The sequence below is a fragment of the Dipodomys merriami genome, unplaced genomic scaffold, assembly GCF_024711535.1.
Source record: "Dipodomys merriami isolate MVZ:Mamm:240054 unplaced genomic scaffold, mDipMer1.0.p SCAF_156, whole genome shotgun sequence".
NCBI classification, from domain to species: Eukaryota; Metazoa; Chordata; class Mammalia; order Rodentia; family Heteromyidae; genus Dipodomys; species Dipodomys merriami.
In genome coordinates this window covers 764,774-784,752 of record NW_027202893.1, presented here as the reverse complement: position 1 = coordinate 784,752, position 19,979 = coordinate 764,774, and the positions used below count along the sequence as shown (strand labels likewise).

The 19,979-nt window shown below is 39.9% G+C and overlaps 1 protein-coding gene across 2 annotated transcripts in view; it reads left to right on the top strand.

The window, feature by feature from the left end:
- LOC138827446 (apoptosis-stimulating of p53 protein 2-like) overlaps nucleotides 1–18,369 on the top strand; it is a 52,595-nt gene extending 34,226 nt beyond the window's left edge. Inside the window, exons 9-18 of one of the 2 annotated variants that reach the window (XM_070022949.1) lie at nucleotides 210–438; nucleotides 1,828–1,935; nucleotides 2,266–2,414; nucleotides 3,937–4,399; nucleotides 5,307–6,076; nucleotides 9,030–9,167; nucleotides 9,823–9,956; nucleotides 11,871–12,037; nucleotides 13,651–13,850; nucleotides 17,554–18,369. In XM_070022949.1, the coding sequence (XP_069879050.1) occupies nucleotides 210–438; nucleotides 1,828–1,935; nucleotides 2,266–2,414; nucleotides 3,937–4,399; nucleotides 5,307–6,076; nucleotides 9,030–9,167; nucleotides 9,823–9,956; nucleotides 11,871–12,037; nucleotides 13,651–13,850; nucleotides 17,554–17,595 (2,400 nt within the window). In that variant the 3' untranslated portion in view covers nucleotides 17,596–18,369. The remainder of the gene's footprint in view (nucleotides 1–209; nucleotides 439–1,827; nucleotides 1,936–2,265; nucleotides 2,415–3,936; nucleotides 4,400–5,306; nucleotides 6,077–9,029; nucleotides 9,168–9,822; nucleotides 9,957–11,870; nucleotides 12,038–13,650; nucleotides 13,851–17,553) is intronic. The other variant, XM_070022950.1, reaches the window with a different exon arrangement.
- Nucleotides 18,370–19,979: the final 1,610 nt, after the last annotated feature.

The following is a 19,979-nucleotide window of genomic DNA, read 5'->3' as shown; positions in this document are numbered from 1 at the left end:
TTAAAAAGTTTTACTTACGTAGTCCTGCTTATACTTTTATTAAGGATGGGTGAGAGAGCACATTGTGGAGTGTTTTTGTAAAGGGATGTTTTGAGTAGGTATCTATGGTTAGATTCTGAAAGCAATCATTATGAAAATGTCACAGGCTTTTCTGAGTGTGATCATCCAGTACAGCTTGTAATACAAAAAGACCTGTCTTCTTGCCTGAGGTTTCATCTGATGGAAATCTTCCCCAGCAAGTGATGTCAGCCCCGAGTCGCGTGGCTGCTGTGGGTCCCTATATCCAGTCATCTACCATGCCACGGATGCCCTCAAGGCCCGAACTACTGGTGAAACCAGCCCTGCCTGATGGCTCCTTGGTCTTACAGGCTTCAGAGGGCCCAATGAAGATACAGACACTACCCAATATGAGGTCTGGGGCTGCTTTGCAAAGTAAAGGTAAAAACAAAGTCTTTACACAGTTTGTTTTCCTAGATACACTTATTTTTCCCATGCCTGAGTTAAAAGGTTTTTTTTTTTTTTTGTTCTTGTTTTTTTTTTCTTACATTTTCCCTGAGTAAAAAAATTCCACTTAGAAAATGAAATAAGATAAAATCTGAAAGTTATTTTTAGGAGTTCCTTTCTACCAGGCATGGTGGGTGCACACTTGTAATCTCAGCACTTTGGAAGCAGAGGCAGAAGGATTTCAAGTTCAAAGCTCCCCTGGGGTACATAGAGACTATGTCAGCAGAACAAGACAACAAAACAAGTTCCTTCTTTTCAAAGAAAATTTCTATCTCTTGTCAATAACTTGAGAACATTTCTTTTTTTTGTACAAAGATCATATATACATATACATATATGTATATATATAAATAGTGTTATCTTAAAGAAAGTTAAGTGCTAAATCCATTTTCTAAATGAATAATGTTACATATTCATTTGTTTTTGCATGGAAATTTACGTACTGATGATTTTTAGAATAAAAGTAAACAATTTGAGCGTTGAAAAGTGAACGTAACAGGGTCCTGGCATTAGTAATCTTTACATTCTATGTAGTCCTAGGGTGCAGGCCAGGACTTTGTAACAGAAAGAAAAAAAATGAAGGGGGAGTTGTGGGAGGCAAAAGCCATAAACATTCTTTACCCTGTTCAGAACTCCAGAAGGAAAAGGTAGTAGCCAGTGTTATTTTTTTTTCTTCAACCTGTTATTAACATGCAAAAAATAGCTCATTGTATTTTGTTATTTTGCCATGGTAAGTGCTGTGAATCAGTAGTGCCACCTACGTTGAATTTTATTTTAGAGAGTTACAGTTTTGTTTTTGTAAGACCAAGTTTAAAAGAAGGCTGGCATTTGAAATTTAAATATCAATGTGTAAAAGTCCTGAACACACTGATTTGTGAAAGGCCTTGGGTTAAAAGTCTTCTCTTTGTCTTTGTGTTGTATACATGTCACTTAAGGTATTGTGTGTAAGGTATGTCTGCAGGGCTTATAAATTATTTTCTAGGTGATCACTATTTCTTCCACAATGAAGAAAATAAAGAATAATGACATTGGGCTTTTTTTTTCCGTACTGGAATTTGAACTCAGGTCCTTGAGCTTGCTAGACAGGCATGCCTAGCGTGGGTCTTTGCTGCTTCAGACTCTTTGTCTGCTGTAACTAATGTTACATTGAGAAATGTGGGAAAAACCTGGAATTAGAAAAAAAAAGTCTTTTTAAAATAAATTTTAATAGGTAATTGAGTCTGGAATTTAAAGCTGATTTTAGAGGTGCAAAGTCTGAACAGAAAGAATAAGTAAAAGTGCTTTTAGAATTCTGTCATTTGTAGCTGTTTTTCTGCATTCTAGGCTCTAAAATCCATCCAGGTGGTCCTGATTGGAGCCCTTCAAATGCAGATCTTTTCCCAAGCCAAGCTGCCCTTGTACCTCAGAGTGCTGGGAATGCCCTGGACCAAGGTGAGGTTCATCTGCACCATCCAGATAGTTACTGTTTTTGCCATTGAAAAGGTATTAGATATTGTTTTCTACATAGTTTATATTCTGATGTCATAAAGTCAGGGACAGTTTATAAACCATAGTTTATGTCCATGACTCCTTCATTTAGCTGAGGAAGTAAGGGGCTAGCATTGTAGCATTTGGGTTATCCTTTTCTCAGTTTAGCTCAAAATAGAAGGGGAGTTGATGAGTACAGAATTTCAATAGAGATTGAGGAGAGAGAAACTCAGGAACGAATAAGTAATTTCAGTCCAAATGGTTTGAATATCAAAGTGTGTTTTCTATCTTCAGTGGATGATGGGGAGGTTCCACTGAGGGAGAAAGAGAAGAAAGTGCGTCCCTTTTCAATGTTCGACACTGTGGACCAGTGTGCTGCCCCCTCCTCCTTTGGTACACTGCGGAAGAACCAGAGCAGTGAGGATATCTTGCGGGATGCGCAGGTACTTAGGAGTATTCCAGTTGTTAAAATGCAGTGGTAGTTCTGCAGCATATGTTTTAGAAGAAATAAAATTGGTGAAAGAGACCAAATGAAATAAAGTGTATCTGGAACATTAGAAAATGTAATAGCAGGGCTGGGAAGGCGGCTCAGTGGTAGAGCGCTTGCCTTGCATGCCTGAGGCCCTGGATTCGATTCCTCAGCACCACATAAGCAAAAAGAAAAAAGCTGGAAGTGGCACTATGGCTCAAGTGGTAGAGTGCTCGCCTTGAGCTGAAGAGCTGAGGGACAGCGCCCAGGCCCAGAGTTCAGGCCCCACCGGACCCCCCCCCCCAAAAAAAAAAAAAAAAAAAGAAAAATGTAATAGCATTCTGTTACTTTCACATTTTTTGCCTGAATATATTTGCTTTTGCACTGTATTGGAGAATGAATGATGTTTTTGCTTCTTACTCATATGTCATAATTTTTATAAGAATGTAAGCACATTGAAGAACAAAGTGTGCTTTATGAGAATCATTTGAAATTTGGAGCTGAAGTTAGGTCAAACAACTTCATAACAAATCATTGTTATTTAACCATCAGGATCTAAACTTTGGATAAGCAGGTTAGGGTGAACGTGACAAGTGAGGTGAATTTTAAATTTTCTTTGTGTGTGTGTGTGTGTGTGTGTGTGTGTGTGTGTGTGTGTGTGTGTGTGTGTGTGTGTGTGTGTGTGTGTGTGTGTGTGTGTGTGTGTGTGTGTGTGTGTGTGTGTGTGTGGTTTGATGGTACTGGAATTTGAACTCAGGGCCTTATACTTACTACGCTGCTGTACCACTTGAACCACACCTCCATCCCTGTGTTTTGTTGGCTAATTTGGAGATAGTGTCTAGTGAAGTCTTTTGTTTGGGCTGACCTCAAACTGTGATCCTCTGGAGCTCAGTGTCCTGAGTAGCTAAGGTTATAGGCCTGAGCCACCGGTACCTGGCTTGTGGGTTTCTTCTTTCTAATTGTTAACAGCGATTTATTTTAGTGTAATGGGGTTAAAGTAGGGATGAATAGAAGTAGAGAAATATTTCCCGAGTTTATTTATTTATTTTTGAGACAGGGTCTCTTTGTCATTCAGGTTGGCCTCTAATTCATGATTCTTCTGTGTAAGGCCTCCCAGATGCTGGGGTTACAGGCATGCACAGCAACACCTGGCTAGATTGCATGAGGTTCTAGTGAACAAGAATGGCCTTTATTTCTTGGTGCTACCTGAGAATTTGAAAGACAGCTATTAGAAGTTTTTAAGTGGGCAGGAACAAGAAGGAAGTCATGTAGGGGGAGAAGGATCTTACATCACTGAGTTCTCCTAAGAAATATGTTTAAATACAGAGATTTGAGGCTTTTTAAAGGATTTAACTTGTTATATCTTTAAAGAGTTAATATGCTTGTATGGTACACTTATATTTGTCAATTAAGTTGTCTGAGATGTCCTATATACTCAGTTATACAGTGTTTTAACTTACCCCCACTCTCCCCTTGTGTGTCTGTGTGTTTTATAGGCTGCAAATAAAAATGTGGCTAAAGTACCACCTCCTGTTCCTACAAAACCAAAACAGATTAATTTGCCTTATTTTGGACAAATGAATCAGCCACCTTTAGACATTAAGCTCGATGGAAATCCTCAGCAGTTGCCAACAGTGCTTACATCCATGGGAAATAAACCCAAGCCAGCTGCAGGGCAGCAGCCGAGGGTGCTACTGTCTCCCAGCACACCTGCAGGTCAGGACCAAACCCTTTCTCCAGGGTCTAAGCAGGAGAGTCCACCTGCTGCTGCAGTCCGGCCCTTTACTCCTCAGCCTTCTAAAGACGCCCTCCTTCCAGCCTTCCGAAAACCACAGACCGTGGCAGCAAGTTCCATATACTCTATGTATACACAGCATCAGGCTCCAGGAAAGAATTTCCAGCAGGCCGTGCAGAGTGCATTGACCAAGACGCAGAGCAGAGGCCCACACTTTGCGAGCGGTAACGTTCTTGGTCTCCTCTACCTAAATAGATGGCATGCTGAAGTCCTTCCCCAGAGCTGCCAGCAGACAGCAAAATAACTGCTCTCTATTTGGCTGGCTGATGCGATGGCTGAGAGCCGAAACTGTACTGCACTGTGCAGGGGCAGTTCTGACACGGTGGGGGTGGGGTGGGGTGGCCGAACCTGCTCTGCTCCCGTGCCCAGGCACTGTTGGTGCTCAGAGAATGGGGCCGGGGCAGTAGTGCTCTGTGTCTTGTACTTTCAGAAGCGATACAGCTATATTTTTAAGCTATTCTAATGAGGACACAATGCTACATAGGAAACCGTAACTAGCTTATCTAAGAATCATTGTAGTGCCACTTCATGTTCTATCATGAATCTTCGGTGAAAACATCACTAATAATTTGGAACTAGATGATTTTGATAGAATTGAATGTTAAAGAGGAATGTCTTTGGTAAAGACAGTGGTTCTTAATTTGTAAGCCAAACATAATTTCTCAGTGATTCACTTTGAACAGTATAAAGTTGAGATGGTGCCTATTTGTATTTGGTCTGAGCCTGTAATGGATTAAAATTTTTATTGGTTCTAAGCCTTTTTCATGTTGTCATTTTAAATTAGGATAGCACAGTCAGTGATTGCTTATATATAGTTGGCCAGATTTTCTTACTGTTTCATAAAATAATGGTGCCCTTTAAAATCAGAGGGGATTTTGATTCTATAATATGCTTAATATGCAAAGATTTCATCTTTGCTTTGTCTTTTGTTATTTTAAGAAGTCAGTTCTGCTTGAGGGGCAGTTGTGTGGTGACTGAAATTAAGAGGGACTTTAGTTGTTAACTGTTCCTGTTCCTGTCTAGTTTTGTTTAGTGCTAATGAGAGCTTTTTCTCTTCCTTTTCCTGACTAGTGTATGGTAAGCCTGTGATTGCAGCTGTCCAAAATCCACAGCAGCACCCAGAGAACATTTATTCCAACAGCCAGGGCAAGCCTGGCAGTCCAGAACCTGAAACAGAGCCTGTTTCTTCAGTCCACGAGAACCATGAAAACGAAAGAATTCCTCGACCACTCAGCCCAACCAAATTGCTGCCTTTCTTATCTAATCCTTATCGAAACCAGAGTGATGCTGATTTGGAAGCCCTACGAAAGAAACTATCTAATGCACCAAGGCCTCTAAAGAAGCGTAGCTCTATTACAGAGCCAGAGGGTCCCAATGGACCAAATATTCAGAAACTTTTGTACCAGCGGACAACCATCGCTGCCATGGAGACCATCTCGGTTCCGTCTAAGTCATCCACCTCAGTAACTGTCAGCCCAGAAAGCCCGGTCGATATCGTGAATCCCTATTTACATGGAGAGCCAGAAAAGGAGGATGTCTCCCTGGCTGCTGAGTCATTGCCCCCAGAGGAGGTGGGAAGTACCAGTACAGAGAACAGTGACATGCCAGCTCCTTCTCCAGGCCTTGATTATGTGCCTGAAGGAGTCCCAGAGATCAGTTCAAATCTGCAGAATAATGCAGAAGAAGCAAACCCAGAGGCTCCTCATCTGCTTGAAGTGTACCTGGAAGAGTACCCTCCTTACCCACCCCCACCTTACCCATCCGGGGAGCCTGAAGTGCCTGAAGAAGACTCAGTGCGCATGCGCCCACCTGAGATCACTGGACAGGTCTCTCTACCTCCTGTAAGTAACGTCATGCCTCATGGCCATTTAGGGAAGGTGTTACTTTGTCATGCCCTACTAGATGGTCATAGTCTTCTCCAGCTTGCCTTTTTATTTTTTATTTTATTTTTTATTGTGAAAATGCCATACAGAGGGGTTACAATTACATGGGCAAGGTAATGAGTACATTTCTTATCACGCATTGTTGCTTCTCCTTTGTTTCCCCTTCCCATCCCTTCCCATCCCCTTCCCACCCTCCCCCCCCCCCACTGCGCCAAAGTTGTAAAGTTCATTTTTCAACATAACGTCTTATACATCTCACGGTTGCAAATGGGTTTACCTTCCCCTCCACAAATTATAGCTACATCAAATACAGTGAAAACAGGGGTTATACCGTGGGGGAGGGAACATACAAAGCAACAAAGAAAACAGTAAGAAAAAAAAACATTTTAATCCTTATCTTGGGGTTCATTTCACCTAACATCAACTTATCTGACCCTTTCTGCTTGTCTCAGACATATACTAGTTATTGCAAATAAGGGAAACCATGGGACCTATGTTTCTTTGCACCTGGCTTACTTCACTTAATATAATTTTTTTCCAAGTCTTTCCCTTGCACAGAGTGGCTTTTAATAGATGCCGTAAAATGTAGTATATTCAGTATAAAGACTTTCTGTATTTTAAAAAGAACCTGAAACAATTACTGTTCTTATCTCTATAAATGCTTCATTTGCTGTTTCCCTCTCCATCTAGCTGATCCACATTAGGGCAGCAACACTGGAATGAAAAGACCCGGATTGGAACTTGATTCCTAGCTTAGCCCTGTAAAGCCTGGCAGATAGCATAAATCTCTTCTAGGCAGTGTCCCATTCTCAAACATTTCTTTTTGTTATCAATGAAATTTGTTTTTAATGAAGTATTAGGTGAAATCTTACAATAGTATAAAATTGGAAGAGTTGGGTGAAAAGGTAGCAGGGAGGTAACTGGGCAGAAGGTGGTGGGCATCTCTAGGTCTTCCTTCCCCTATAGAGCTCAGAACTTTAGCAAATGCATGATCCCTAAGTTCCTTTGTACTCTAACGTTGTTATTTAAAAACTATATGTTTTTTGGGCTTTGGGGTGCCTTCTCTACTGCTTCTAAGAACTAGGCTTTTATCTAGAAATTTGTCGAGTCACTTTGAAATAGGTGAGAACTAGGTAACTCCATAATGTCTGAGTAAAGTCTGCTTTTCTATATTTTGATTAGAAGTCATTTGGATTCTTTAAGCATAGAATATCTAGCTACAGACATAGATAGATAGGTACATAATACATACTCACATATATAGTTGAGTCATGAATTTAAAATGTGTTAAAAGCAAAATAGCATTTTTAAATGATTGTTTAAAAATTATACTTTATATGTTGGATCCCTTAATATATCTTCTGGCTATCCAAAGTTACTCTATTGGTTACAGTAGACATTTATTTAAAACTCTTACAAAACAGAAAACATTTGAAATGAGAAGAAAAAGTTTTAAAATAGAAGTTATCATTTTTTTAAACCATTTTGTCTTTTAAGTCCTAAGGCTTGATTCTCCTCATATTAGTCTTAAATGTGAGAAGAGTTTAAACCATACTGACCAAGACCACCCCTCACCATGACTATTTGTTGTTTCTCCTCTTTTTTTGTTGTTATGTCAAAATAAATTTTACTTTCACGGAAGGAGAAAAGAAACTGGAATTTGTCAAAGGATCATACTTTGTTTGGAAGATACTGTGTCTTTCTTCCTAGGAAAGTGATTTACTGTTTTTCCTTCTTGTGTGAAGCACTGTCTTGTCCTCTCCCCCAAAGTTGGTCACTTATGACAGCTGTTAGCAGCATTCCCAGCCTGAGGGTTGTAGGTGCAGTTGCGAGGTGTTGCTCGTCACTTTGTGTTCTTCATTCACCTGTGGCTTTCCAATTTGAAATAAAAGCATATAATAAAAACACAGTATCATGTATGTATCATATGCATATTAAGTATATATATCATACTTTAGAAAGTGTTTCTATTTTGTTGAATGTGTTTAATAGATATTAGAGCTAGTCTTTAATGTCTTTTTTTTTTCAGCCTGAAAAAACATACTAAGATGGGTAGGAATCCTCCTGTGTATACCTAGTAATAAGTAATAACTTTATTATTTAGCTTAATGGCCTGCATTTGCCAGAGGAAGCACTGAGGTATGAAATGGGTTGAGCAGGGCTTCGAGGAAGCCAGCTTTACCTGCATTTACAATCCAGCTCTGCTGCTTACCAGCTGTGTGCCTTGGTTTTCTTTTGTGTAAAATAAAGGACAGTGGGGTTTTTGTGAAGAGTAAGTGAACGGTCATTTGTATATCTTAGGTATTATAGTCCTGAGCTTGGCTGTTACCCAGCTTGAGTGTGAGGCTTGCTGTACTGTATTCAGATGGGCGATTTAAAGACCACTATTGGCTGATTGTGCTGCTTGATGGATAGCCAGACTAGTTGTCACTTCAGATTATACTGAGCTCCATTTGTATTCTCATGTCCTCACCGGGACTTCCATCAGGCTTTGTAAGGCTAAGCTCCTCCCACTTGGCTATGTGGATAGTTACTTCATGAAAATTTATTAAGCAGTGTACTATAATATGTAAGCTTTCTCTTTTTCTAAAGTTCCTTTCACTACTTTAGCTTTTTGTTATTTTCTTTTGAATATTTTTATAATCTTTTTTCTGCCCTTTTTAAAAATTTTAACTTTATTTTATTGTAAAGGTGATAAGAGTTACAGTTACATTAAATAAGGTAATGAGTACGGTTCTTGTTGAACAGTGTTACCTCCTTCCTCGTGTTCTCCTACTTTCCCTCTTCCTGACTCCCCTCCCCCAAGTTGTAAAGTTCATTTCTAACATAGTGTCTTGTGAGTATCGCTGTTGCATTGGTTCATTCTTTGTTGTTTTCTTTGGCTTAATTTTTTTGTGCATTTCCATTGCAGGGTAAAAGGACAAACTTACGTAAAGCCGGCTCTGAGCGCATAGCCCACGGGATGAGAGTGAAATTCAACCCTCTTGCTCTACTCCTCGATTCATCTTTGGAGGGGGAATTTGACCTAGTACAGAGAATTATTTATGAGGTATGGCTATAAATAGGATTTTGTGTTTCATTTTTTTAAGGGTCAGAATAGACCCTTTAAAAACTTAAACCATAGAGAAATTCTGTTTTTAAATTTCTTTTTTTGGGATGTGGAGAGGAACTTTTAATTATGCTCTAAAATAGGCTGTGCTATTTTAAAAATGTAATAGAAATACGGATACATAGAAGTTCAGTTTTCACTTAGAACCTTAAAGTGCTTTTCTTTCTTTGGGACAACATTCTCTGCTATAAACATTGCTCATATATGGATTTTTCTTGTACAGTATTGAATTACTGATATGGTACTTACTTTTCAGAAGCCTACCGTTTAAAACATTTTTATGTGATCTTTGTTTTTCCTTTCCATAGCAAATGTGACTTATTTATGATGCCAAGTTCAGAGGATAAATAAAAATCACTATAAGGATGTAATTTATTTTTTTAATTAAAAATATTTTTATAGTGAACAACTACTTCAATTTGGCTTTTCTCTGCTCTATTTTTAGAACTTCTCTTAATAAAGTTTTCTTAGTTCTATAAGTTTTAGTTATGATTTTTAAAACTGCCCCAAAGTCTCTTACTGTTATCTTAACCCCAAGGAACTAGGTGACAATACTTGGAGTGAAGCTTACTTACCCTTCTGGTTGATGCTACAGGTTGATGACCCAAGTCTGCCCAATGATGAAGGCATCACAGCCCTACACAATGCTGTGTGCGCAGGCCACACAGAAATCGTGAAGTTCCTGGTACAGTTTGGTGTGAATGTGAATGCTGCAGATAGTGATGGATGGTAAGTCTCCTTTAACATAGATTAGCTTCAGTTGTGAGAGTGTGCTGTATGAGCAGTGTTGCAGAAGATGAAGTATGTGAGTGTATACCCTCCCATTCTTGTTGTTAGTAGACAGACATGCTATGTGTTTTTGAGGAGTTAGCATGTCTCATAGGGCAGTCATTTCTGTCCATTTCTGGAAGTAGTAGATGGACTTTTAAAAAAAGTTTAATAATTAAGTTATAGTAAAGATAAGTGTTACCAAGTAATATATAAATAAGCATGCTTAAATTTGAGAAATGCTGATTTAAGCATGGTCTAAATCCTTGAAACTTTTGAGTGTTTAATATACTGATATGAATTTCATGTTTCTAAGAAGGCATTATAATTTTATAATATTCCACCAATATATTTGACCATTGAATCCATTTTTCATGGGACATTTTGTGGCACCTCGTATGTTAGTAAAACACTGATAATTGTTGAAGGATAACAAAATGTTACTTGGCATATAACAATAATAACGATAACGATAATGATAATAATAATGGTCCTGATGAGGTACTGTTATTCCCAATAACTACAATACACTGGATAGTAAATTTTGCATTTTGTTTTTAAAAAAGAAGGAAGATTTAAGCTTTAAATTATAGTACAGTAGTTAAACTTTATAATATGGGGCTATATTCCAAGACCCTCTGGGAATGCTTGAAACTGAGGGTAGCACTGAGCCCTGTACATGCACTAGTGTTTTGAATCTGTGCATACATACCTGTGATTTAACAAAGTAAATAGTCACATAATATACTGTAATAAAGCACCCCTGCTCTTGTCCCTTGATGCGATTGAGTAAAATGGAGGTTTCTTGGACACAGGGACTGGAATACAGTGAAAGTGACTTGGGTATGGAGTTGGCTACTTGGTGCCGAAGCACAGGTGGCTTGACTGTGGACGCACTGGACAAGGCGTGGTCACGTCCCAGGGCTGGTGGTGCAGGATTTCACCGCACTTCTGAGAACCGGGCTCAATTGAAAACTTTCGGTTTATTTTTAGAATTTTCCTTTTAGTAGTATTAGATCTTGATTAACTTCATGTAACTGAAACTAGAAAGCAAAACTGGATAAGGGGTGACAGCTGAAAGTTCTTTTTGTGGACTAGTAAAAAACTTTAAAAGTTGTATTAGTATTTAGTTTTTTATAGCTTGTTTTCCCTTTCTATGTACAAATAATTATTTCAGATTCATATAAGTTGTATATAAGACATAAAAGTAAATTTGAATTAGCTTTTTATCATTCCAGTTTTTCATTGTTGTAAATAATGCTTGGAGACACTTTCTTGCATTTAAAAGTAATTATAGAAGTAACATGTATCCATTCTGGAAAATGTGTAAAATAGAGAAATCTGCACCTCCAATAATCTTTTAAGTGAACACCATTGATAGATTGGAATGTATTTGCTTTAAGCTGCTCTAACACTCCCATCCCCTCCATCTCCAGACGTTGGTGGTAGGATTGAACCCAGGGCTTTGTGCATATTTCACACATGCTCTACTTGTTCCTTGAGCCTTCAAGCTCTTAATGTTGTTAATAATAGATTTTGTGATTTTGTGATACTGTAGCCTAATTTTTGGTTTGGCATTATAAATAAGTCAAATCCTTATTACATTGAACTGTCCTTGTTTCCCTAATATTGGAAGCTTAGATTGTATACAGTTCTTTTACTCTTAGAAGCCATGCAATAAAAAATAAAAAATTGCTATTGTTTCCTGAGCTAGGAATAATACTTTGCAATAGGAAAGAGAAAGAAGAAAACCCCAGAACAACATGCCCCCAAGGAAGTTAAAATATAAGGAAAAACTTCCTTATATACAACTTACCAAACATGTGGCAATCACTTTGGAGAGCATTTTTAACTCTTGCTGTGTTTCCTTCACAGGACGCCTTTGCACTGTGCTGCCTCGTGTAACAATGTCCAGGTGTGTAAGTTTTTGGTGGAATCTGGAGCGGCGGTGTTCGCTATGACCTACAGTGACATGCAGACTGCTGCAGATAAGTGTGAGGAAATGGAGGAAGGCTACACTCAGTGCTCTCAGTTTCTCTATGGTGCGTAACCCATAAGGCTCAGCGTGTTGATGTCTGCATTTGTTTACCTCTCCCCCCTCCTTCTTCTGTGATATGATTTAATAAGTGTGTTAATTTTTGGAAAAATCTCTGTGCTTTGCTTGGTTCCAGGTGCTAAACGTAGGACAGCCTAGTCACAGATCTTTGTGTGTGTCTTGAAATGGCTGTTGCTATTTCAGCTGCGAAATGCTAATACTGCTATTGACATAGTAGGCTGATTTTAAATCTTTGGATAATCAAAAGACCGCCGCCCCCCCAGCCCCCCCGCAGTGAGGTTTTAGCCTTAATGGTGACTAATATGTATCTTTTCATGGAAGTTAACTTGGAATTGTTGAAAACCTTATTGTCTAATTCCCTTCCTTTCCCTTTCCTTTCTTCCTATCACCTGCAAGTTGACTGTTGTTTCTGGTTATTGACCTCTGCCTATAGGATTGGAAGGTATATGTGGAGAAAGGTGCAGCTTCAAAGTTAATTTGGACTAGACACTGGTGGCTCATGTCTAATCCCAGATCCTTAGGAAGCTGAGATCTGAGATCTTCATATTGTGATTCAAAGCCAGCTCAGGCAAAAAATGTCAGGCTCTTGAGTTAACCAGCAAAAAGCCAGAAGTATAGGTGTGAATCAGCAGTAGTGCACCTGTCTTAAGTACAAAGTACAAAAGGAAGGTGCCCTGGATCTCAGTTCTGGCACCCCTCCGACCCCCAAAAAAAGTTAATTTAAAACTTGGTTAATTCTCGTGTGGAAAGTAAGCTTTTTGAGATTTTTTTTCTTCCCCCAATTTTTGGTTTTCAAAGTCATTCAGGATTCTGCTTTTCATTATTTTTTAGAGTGGCTACATGGACTTTTATGTCAGAGATGCTATATTCTATATCCTCACATATTTTATATGAATTTCCTTTCTTTCTCCATTTGGGCGTTGATGGAGACCTTTGCATTTTCTTAGTTGGTTGTGGGGCTTGAACTCAGGGCCTAGGTGCTATCTCTGAACTCTTTTTGCTCAAAGCTATACCACTTGGAGCCACAGTTCCACTTCTAGTTTTCTGGTGGTTAATTGGAGATAAGAGAGTCTATGGATTTTCCTGCCTGGGCTGGCTTCAAACTGTAATCCCCAGGTCTCAACCTCCTGACTAACTAGGACTATAGGCATTGAGCTACTGGCGCCCTGCAATGGAGAACATTTTAATAGGTGGGATTTTCTTATTTCTTTTCCTGTCTGTTCTGAATGTCAGGTAAAAAAGGAAGTGATACTTTCAGAATTCCTCGGTCATTATACTTGGAAGTATGCTGAAAGTTGACAAGCATATCATTTACTCTGTTAATATTCTAGACACATTAAGTTCTTTTAATTTTTTTTTTAAGTTCCTAGACTGGCAAAAGTTTCTGTTCTCTGAATAAGGCCACTTTTGAGAGATAGGTATGAGGTGCTAGTTGTTAGAACTGCTTTTAGAGTAACATATATGCTGCTTGCCTTTCCCTCCTCCTCTGAAAATGGAGTCATTGAGTTTTCCCACTTAGTTTCATGTAGCTAAACGTTCTTACGTATGTTAATGTCCAAGTGGGATGTCTCAAGCTGTGTCTTTCTGTCCTGATTGTAGGAGTTCAGGAGAAGATGGGCATAATGAATAAAGGAGTCATTTATGCACTGTGGGATTATGAGCCTCAGAACGATGATGAGCTTCTTCTGAAAGAGGGAGACTGCATGACCATCGTCCGCAGGGAAGATGAAGATGAGATTGAGTGGTGGTGGGCTCGCCTCAACGACAAGGAGGGATACGTGCCTCGCAACTTGCTGGGCGTGAGTGACCCCAGTGCTTATTCTGTCCTTGGTGTTCCAGAGAAGCGCTTTGCAGACGCTGCTGCATACTGTGAATACAGTGTAGCTTAATGCCCTTTCTTTTTTTTTGGGGGGGGGGGTCTGGTCGTGAGGCCTGAACTCTGGGCCTGGGCTCTGTCCCTCAGCTCTTCAGCGCTCTACCACTTGAGCCACAGTGCCACTTCCGGCTTTTTTTTCTTTTTGCTTATGTGGTGCTGAGGAATGGAACCCAGGGCCTCATGCATGCAAGGCAAGTGCTCTACCACTGAACCACCTTCCCAGCCCTTAATGCCCATTCTAAAGAAACTCAGAACTTTTGTTTTCTGATGGTTCTCAGGCTTGAACTCATGGCTTGAATGCTATTCTCTTAGCTTTTTTGTTTAAAGCTGGTACTTTACCATTTGTGTCATACCTCCACTTTAAGTGGAGATGGTCAGTCTCTGGGATCTTTTCTGCCTGGGCCATCTTCAGACTGTAATTCTCAGATCTTAGCTTTCTGAGTTCCTAAGATTATAGGTAGGAGCCACCAGTGCCCAGGGAACTTTACAGTTTTAATGGTCTTATATTTAGACTTAAGGTACGTTTTGTGTGCAAGAGCATATTAATATGTTTGCCAGAGAAAGTGAGAGTAGCATGTTTTAAGACTTTGCATTAAGTTCTGTTGTAGATTCAGAATTTTATTGTGTGGTTCTAAGTGTATAGGTGTGTACGTGCGGACCTGCATGCATGTGTGCATGCATTCCTCTGTGTGTGTGTGTGTGTGTGTGTGTGTGTGTGTGTGTGTGTGTGTGTGTGTGTGTGTTGAGTGTATAAAAGAGAAGAGTGATAAGGAAAATTGAGTAAAGTTTAAAGGGCAAAATCTGTTCAGGAAGTAGGAAAGTCTTGGGGAAAGGAAAGCCAGTGATAGACAGCGTGTGGCATGTAGGTCACAAGCTCAGGATTCCACATCCCTTGAGATGCACAGGTGGAAGGAAGGTGAGAGGGCAGAGAAGCCTGCCTCCTGAAATTGTCTTTAGGATAGTTAGTACAACAGTCTAATAGCAAACAGTAGTGGATACTATAGGTATTTCCATCAAGTGTCAGGTAGACATGGTCCCTACCTGCATGAAATATCTACTTAGGCATCTGGGTCACCAGCAGGGTCCTGTCTATTCCTGTTCCTCTACTGGGGAGTTTCTTTAAGTGACTCCAGTGCTGAGATCTGCAGTCTGGATTCTGACTCCCTCCCCGATGATTGCCTGTCTTGTGTGCAGCATAAATTACTTCAGACACCTTGACCACTGCCTTCCTAAGAGCAATATTTATTGTTATTTGGAAGTTTCAACAGTAGTCACTCACAGTGCTCACTTTAGCATGGTACATATATACTAAGGGGCTGGAGGCACAGTTCAGTGGTGGAGCATCTCCTTAATGAAATCAGAACCTGCTGTTCAAACAACAGTATTGCTTTAAAAGAAAAAGGAGAGAGAGAGAGAGAGAGAGAGAGAGAGAGAGAGAGAGAGAGAGAGAGAGAGAGAGAGAGAGAGAGAGAGAGAGTCATTTATATGATCTTAAAGAATGAGAGACCTAGTCGGGTATAATCCTGTAATCCCAGATGCTTGAGAGGCTGAGATGAGGAGGATTTTGGTTTGAGGCCAGCCTGGGGAAAAAGTTCTCAAGACCTTATAATGCAGAAGCCAGATACCGTGGTACTTATCTGTGGTCTTAGTAATTTGGGAAGCATACTTAGGGGATCACTGTCCAAGGCCAGCCCTGGGCCAAAAAACTGAGACCTTATCTAAAGAATAAAGTAAAAGGGCTGTGTGCATGACTCAGGTTGTAGAACATCTGCTTAACAAATGTGAATTCAGACCCATTCTCACCAAAAATAAAACCCAAAACAAAACAAAAAACCGTGGTGTCCTATTAAAAAAAATTCAAACCACCACAAAGGGACACCCATTAGCACCAGAGAAACACTTGCTTTTCTAATCAATATCAACAGTAAGCACATTTAGATCTTATAGTGTCTTACCTGGAAAAAGTACTACCTCTTAGAACCAGAATCTTTTCATTCTTTAGGTTAATAAATACTTGGACATTGTGACTATAACATGGTACACACAGTGATGAGCCAAGCTAATACATGCACCTCATGGAGCTAACTCATGTGTGCATGGAGCAAATGCCCCTGGCAGTTTTCAAGTACCACCATCATTTGTAATGTGGCCCCATGTTGTACAACAAAACCCTTTATATTAATTTGCTGGCATAGAGGTGCTATGGTTAATGAAATGGGGAGAATTATTCCCAAGCATGGAAGCAGCTGGTAAAAGACTGTATTCACAAAGGTTTCTATATTAGCAGAATGAATGTTTTCATTTTAGTGCAAAGAATAGACATTCTTAGTTCTTTGGAATTCTTTTCTAGTTACAACTGTCCTCTATATAACTTTTTCTTGTATCTTTTGAAGTTAAAAAGAAAACAAAGTACATCAATGTCAAATTTTCAGACAGAGGCTCGGCTATGAATCTAGAAAATGTATTGGCTAGTACTTTTTTCTCAGACAAGGAAAAGAATTCTTTATGCAACATGGATCAACCAGTTAGTTTTTCAGTTTGGGTGAAGCCTGACCTCTTTAAATAGCCCTTTTTTTCCCAATTGTCTGGAGACGGAAGGGGGAGGGCTTTTTGTTTAGTCAGTTGAATTACCAGTTTGACTCACTGTGGGCTTCAGGACAGGACTTTATAGCCTTCGTAAGCCTTCTCCTCTCAGCCCTTGTTATAGAAAACACAAAACCACAGAATTTGAAGGCAGCACACTCCCTGTGCTTCTGTGGCGTTTTGTTCTCGATAGTCTCAAGTCCCATCGCATAATGTTATCTTCACTGTGAATAAGTAAAATGTTGCTGTAAGCCAGTATGGCAGCACAGGCTAGTATTCTGGAGCCTGAGGTGGGAGTATTGAGAATTCAAGGCCTGCCTTGAGCATGACTAGGTGCTGGTAGCTCACATGTGATAATTTTAGCTGCTTGGGAGGCTAAGATCTGAAGATCATGGTTTGAAGTCAGCCATGGCAGAGAGATCCTGAGAGATCATTAAAAACAACAATAACAATAACAACAACAGCAACAAAACTGGAAATGAAGCTATGGCTCAAATGATAGAGCTACAGCCTTCAGTGAAAAAACTAACCCAAGAGTACAAGGCCCTGAGTTCAAGCCCTAGTACAGTATGTGTGCCCACGTGCATACACATCCAACCCCCCCCCCCCCCCCCCACACACACACAAAGTAATCAGCTCATCTCTTTCTTCCATGGCAGTGAATGTTCCCAATACTGGCATGTGTATTGCACGAATATCGCAGACCATTGTCAGCACTCTGCGTGCTTTAGGCTGGATTTGCAGTTCAACAAGCGGTCAGAGCTGTCAGGTTTTCATACCTCTGTTCTGTGGTCTTGTCACAGCTGACGGGTCTGTGTGACCTTCAAATGCCTTTACAGAGTAGCTGATGAGAACAGAGCTACTGTGAGCCTCTGTGTACTTGGGCAGCTCTGTGGCTTGTCATCATAGAATGCCTTTCTTGTTTTTCTTTGTTTAATTTCTTCCCTGTCACATTCCTTTCCCTCCTCCCCATAGCTCCTGAAATATTCTAATACTCCCAGATTTGTGGAGTATGTAAATATTGTTTCAACTTTTTTTTACAGCTCTACCCAAGAATTAAACCAAGACAAAGGAGCTTGGCCTGAAGTTCTGTAGAATTTTAGTTGATGAACATTTAACCTCCGTTACGACTAAGAAGAAATAATGATTGTTTGGGCAAAAATTTCACAAGACTCACTTTAATACAAAGACAGAAAGCAGTGAAGAATGTGTTCTGGGTGTAATGAAGGATTGGCGAATTCACTGCTCCTAGGAGACACTGAGCAGCATGGAAGGAGTTCCTCAAGAAGCAGACCACATTGCTGGGAAAGCCACCTGCCACAAGTAGGCCTCCGCGGTACAGTGACAGCCCCGCTTCTACAAGAAACAGGGTCATTTGTTGGGTTGTTGGGAAATGGGCTTCCTTTCCACCCGGGGTGTTTTCAGCACCGTTCCCACACCAGTCCTCCTACCAGAAGGACCAGTGCCATCAGGAGACTTCTCCACTGGCCCCCATCACCAGCAGACTTGGCTCTAGTGAGGCTCATCGGTGCTCAACCCTCATGTGTTGTCAGCGAAGGACTGTTAGCCGAATTGTCAATGAAGCAATAACTATTGTATGAGTTCTTGTAGCAGCTGAAGGTTCACGCTTATATAAGACTTATATTTGAAATACTGAAACTAAGTTCCACTACCTAATCTCAATTAGATTTAGTGTCTTGTTTTTTGGCTGAATTGGAATCTATATTTATTGTCTTTCGTACCTTGGAAATTAGAGACGTGCTTTAGATTTACCCATAATATTTGTCAAGATCATAACTGACTTTAAAAACAGTTGTAATAAAATAAACCTTATGACTAAGCCACTTACTAATTTTCATTTTTGATGTCACAGTCTTGTTTAAGGTCACAGGCTATTGGGATATTTTGTACAGATGAAAAATAATTAACTGCCTAGTGAAAATGTGTGTATTTATAATGAAATGTGATTATTTCTTTGCTTATAGCAAATAACTTTGGGTGGGTGATCTTTAGCATACAATTTTTTTTGGTGGGGGTCATTCTTGTGGCTTGAACTCAGGGCCTGGGCATGGTCCCTGAGCTTTTGTGCTCAAGGCTAGTGCTCTACCACTTTGAGCCACAGTGTCACTTCCAGTTTTCTGGTGGAGATGAGTTTTATAGACTTTCATGCCCTGGCTGGCTTTGAATTGCGATCCTTAGGTCTCAGCCTTTGGAGTAGCTATTATAGGTGTGTGCCACCTGTGCCTGGTTGGCATACAACATTTAAAAAAATTATAATATATAATTTTTATGGGGTTATAATTTCATAATTTAGGTAATGTGTACATTTCTCTTGTACAATGTCACCCCTTTTGCTTTCTCCCATTTTCTCTCTTTTGTGCCTGCCCACAAGTTCCATAGTTCATTTACCACACAGTATATACTGAATACCATGATTGCATTTGTTTACTCTTCTTCCCTCCTTTTCTGTACTTCCTCCTCCCGCAAGAATTTTTTAAAAAAGCTCACACAAAGTACCAATAGCAACGTAAATAACCCATGTTTCAGTTCCCTGGAATTTGTTTTGATAAATAGTATTTTACATGTTCAAGAGTTAGACCTTTGGCTTTCTCCACTAGGTATCCTCCTTTGGCCTGACCATGTGTGAATGCCTGGAGTCATGTATATATTTTACATCTGGCTTCCACATATGAGAAAGAAAACATGCACATTTCTCTCTGAGCTTGGCTTATTCACTTAACATGATTTGTTCTAGATCCACCCATTTCCTTGCAAATGACATCCTATTCTTTCTAATGGGTAAGTAAAATTCCATTGTTTATACTACATTTTTGGATCTACTCATCTGTTGTGGGGCATCTGGGCTGTGTCTATAATTTGGCTGTTGTGAGTAGTGCAGCAATGAACCAGGTCATGTTCAAGTGTCTATTTAGAATAGCCTGACTTGGAACCTTCTGAGTAGATGTCCAAGAATGGCATGGCTGGGTCAGGGGGACATTCTCTATTTAGTTTTTGGAAGAATCTCCAAACCAACCACCTGGCAGAGTGGCTGAACTAGTTTCCATTCCATGGTATACACTTTTTTTTTCCTTTTTCCTTTGTTTGTCGTGGGGCTTGAACTCGGCCTGGGCACTGTCCCTTAGCTCTTCAGCTCAGGCTAGCATTTCTACCACTTGAGCCACAGTGCCACTTCTGTTTTTCTGGTGGTTAATTGGAGATAGAGTCTCATGGACTTTCCTGCTGGGCTGGCTTTGAACCGTGATGCTCAGATCTCAGCCTCCTGAGTAGCCAGGATTACAGGCCTGAGCCACCAGTGCCTTCTGTCACTGTTTTCAGCACCTTCACTTTTTTCGGTGTCTTCATAGTTACCTACATTGATTTGTATTGTCAATGAACTCATTCTGCTTAATGCAACTATTATAAAAAATGTAAAAAACTAGTGGTCAGTTTTTACTTATGCACTTTTATG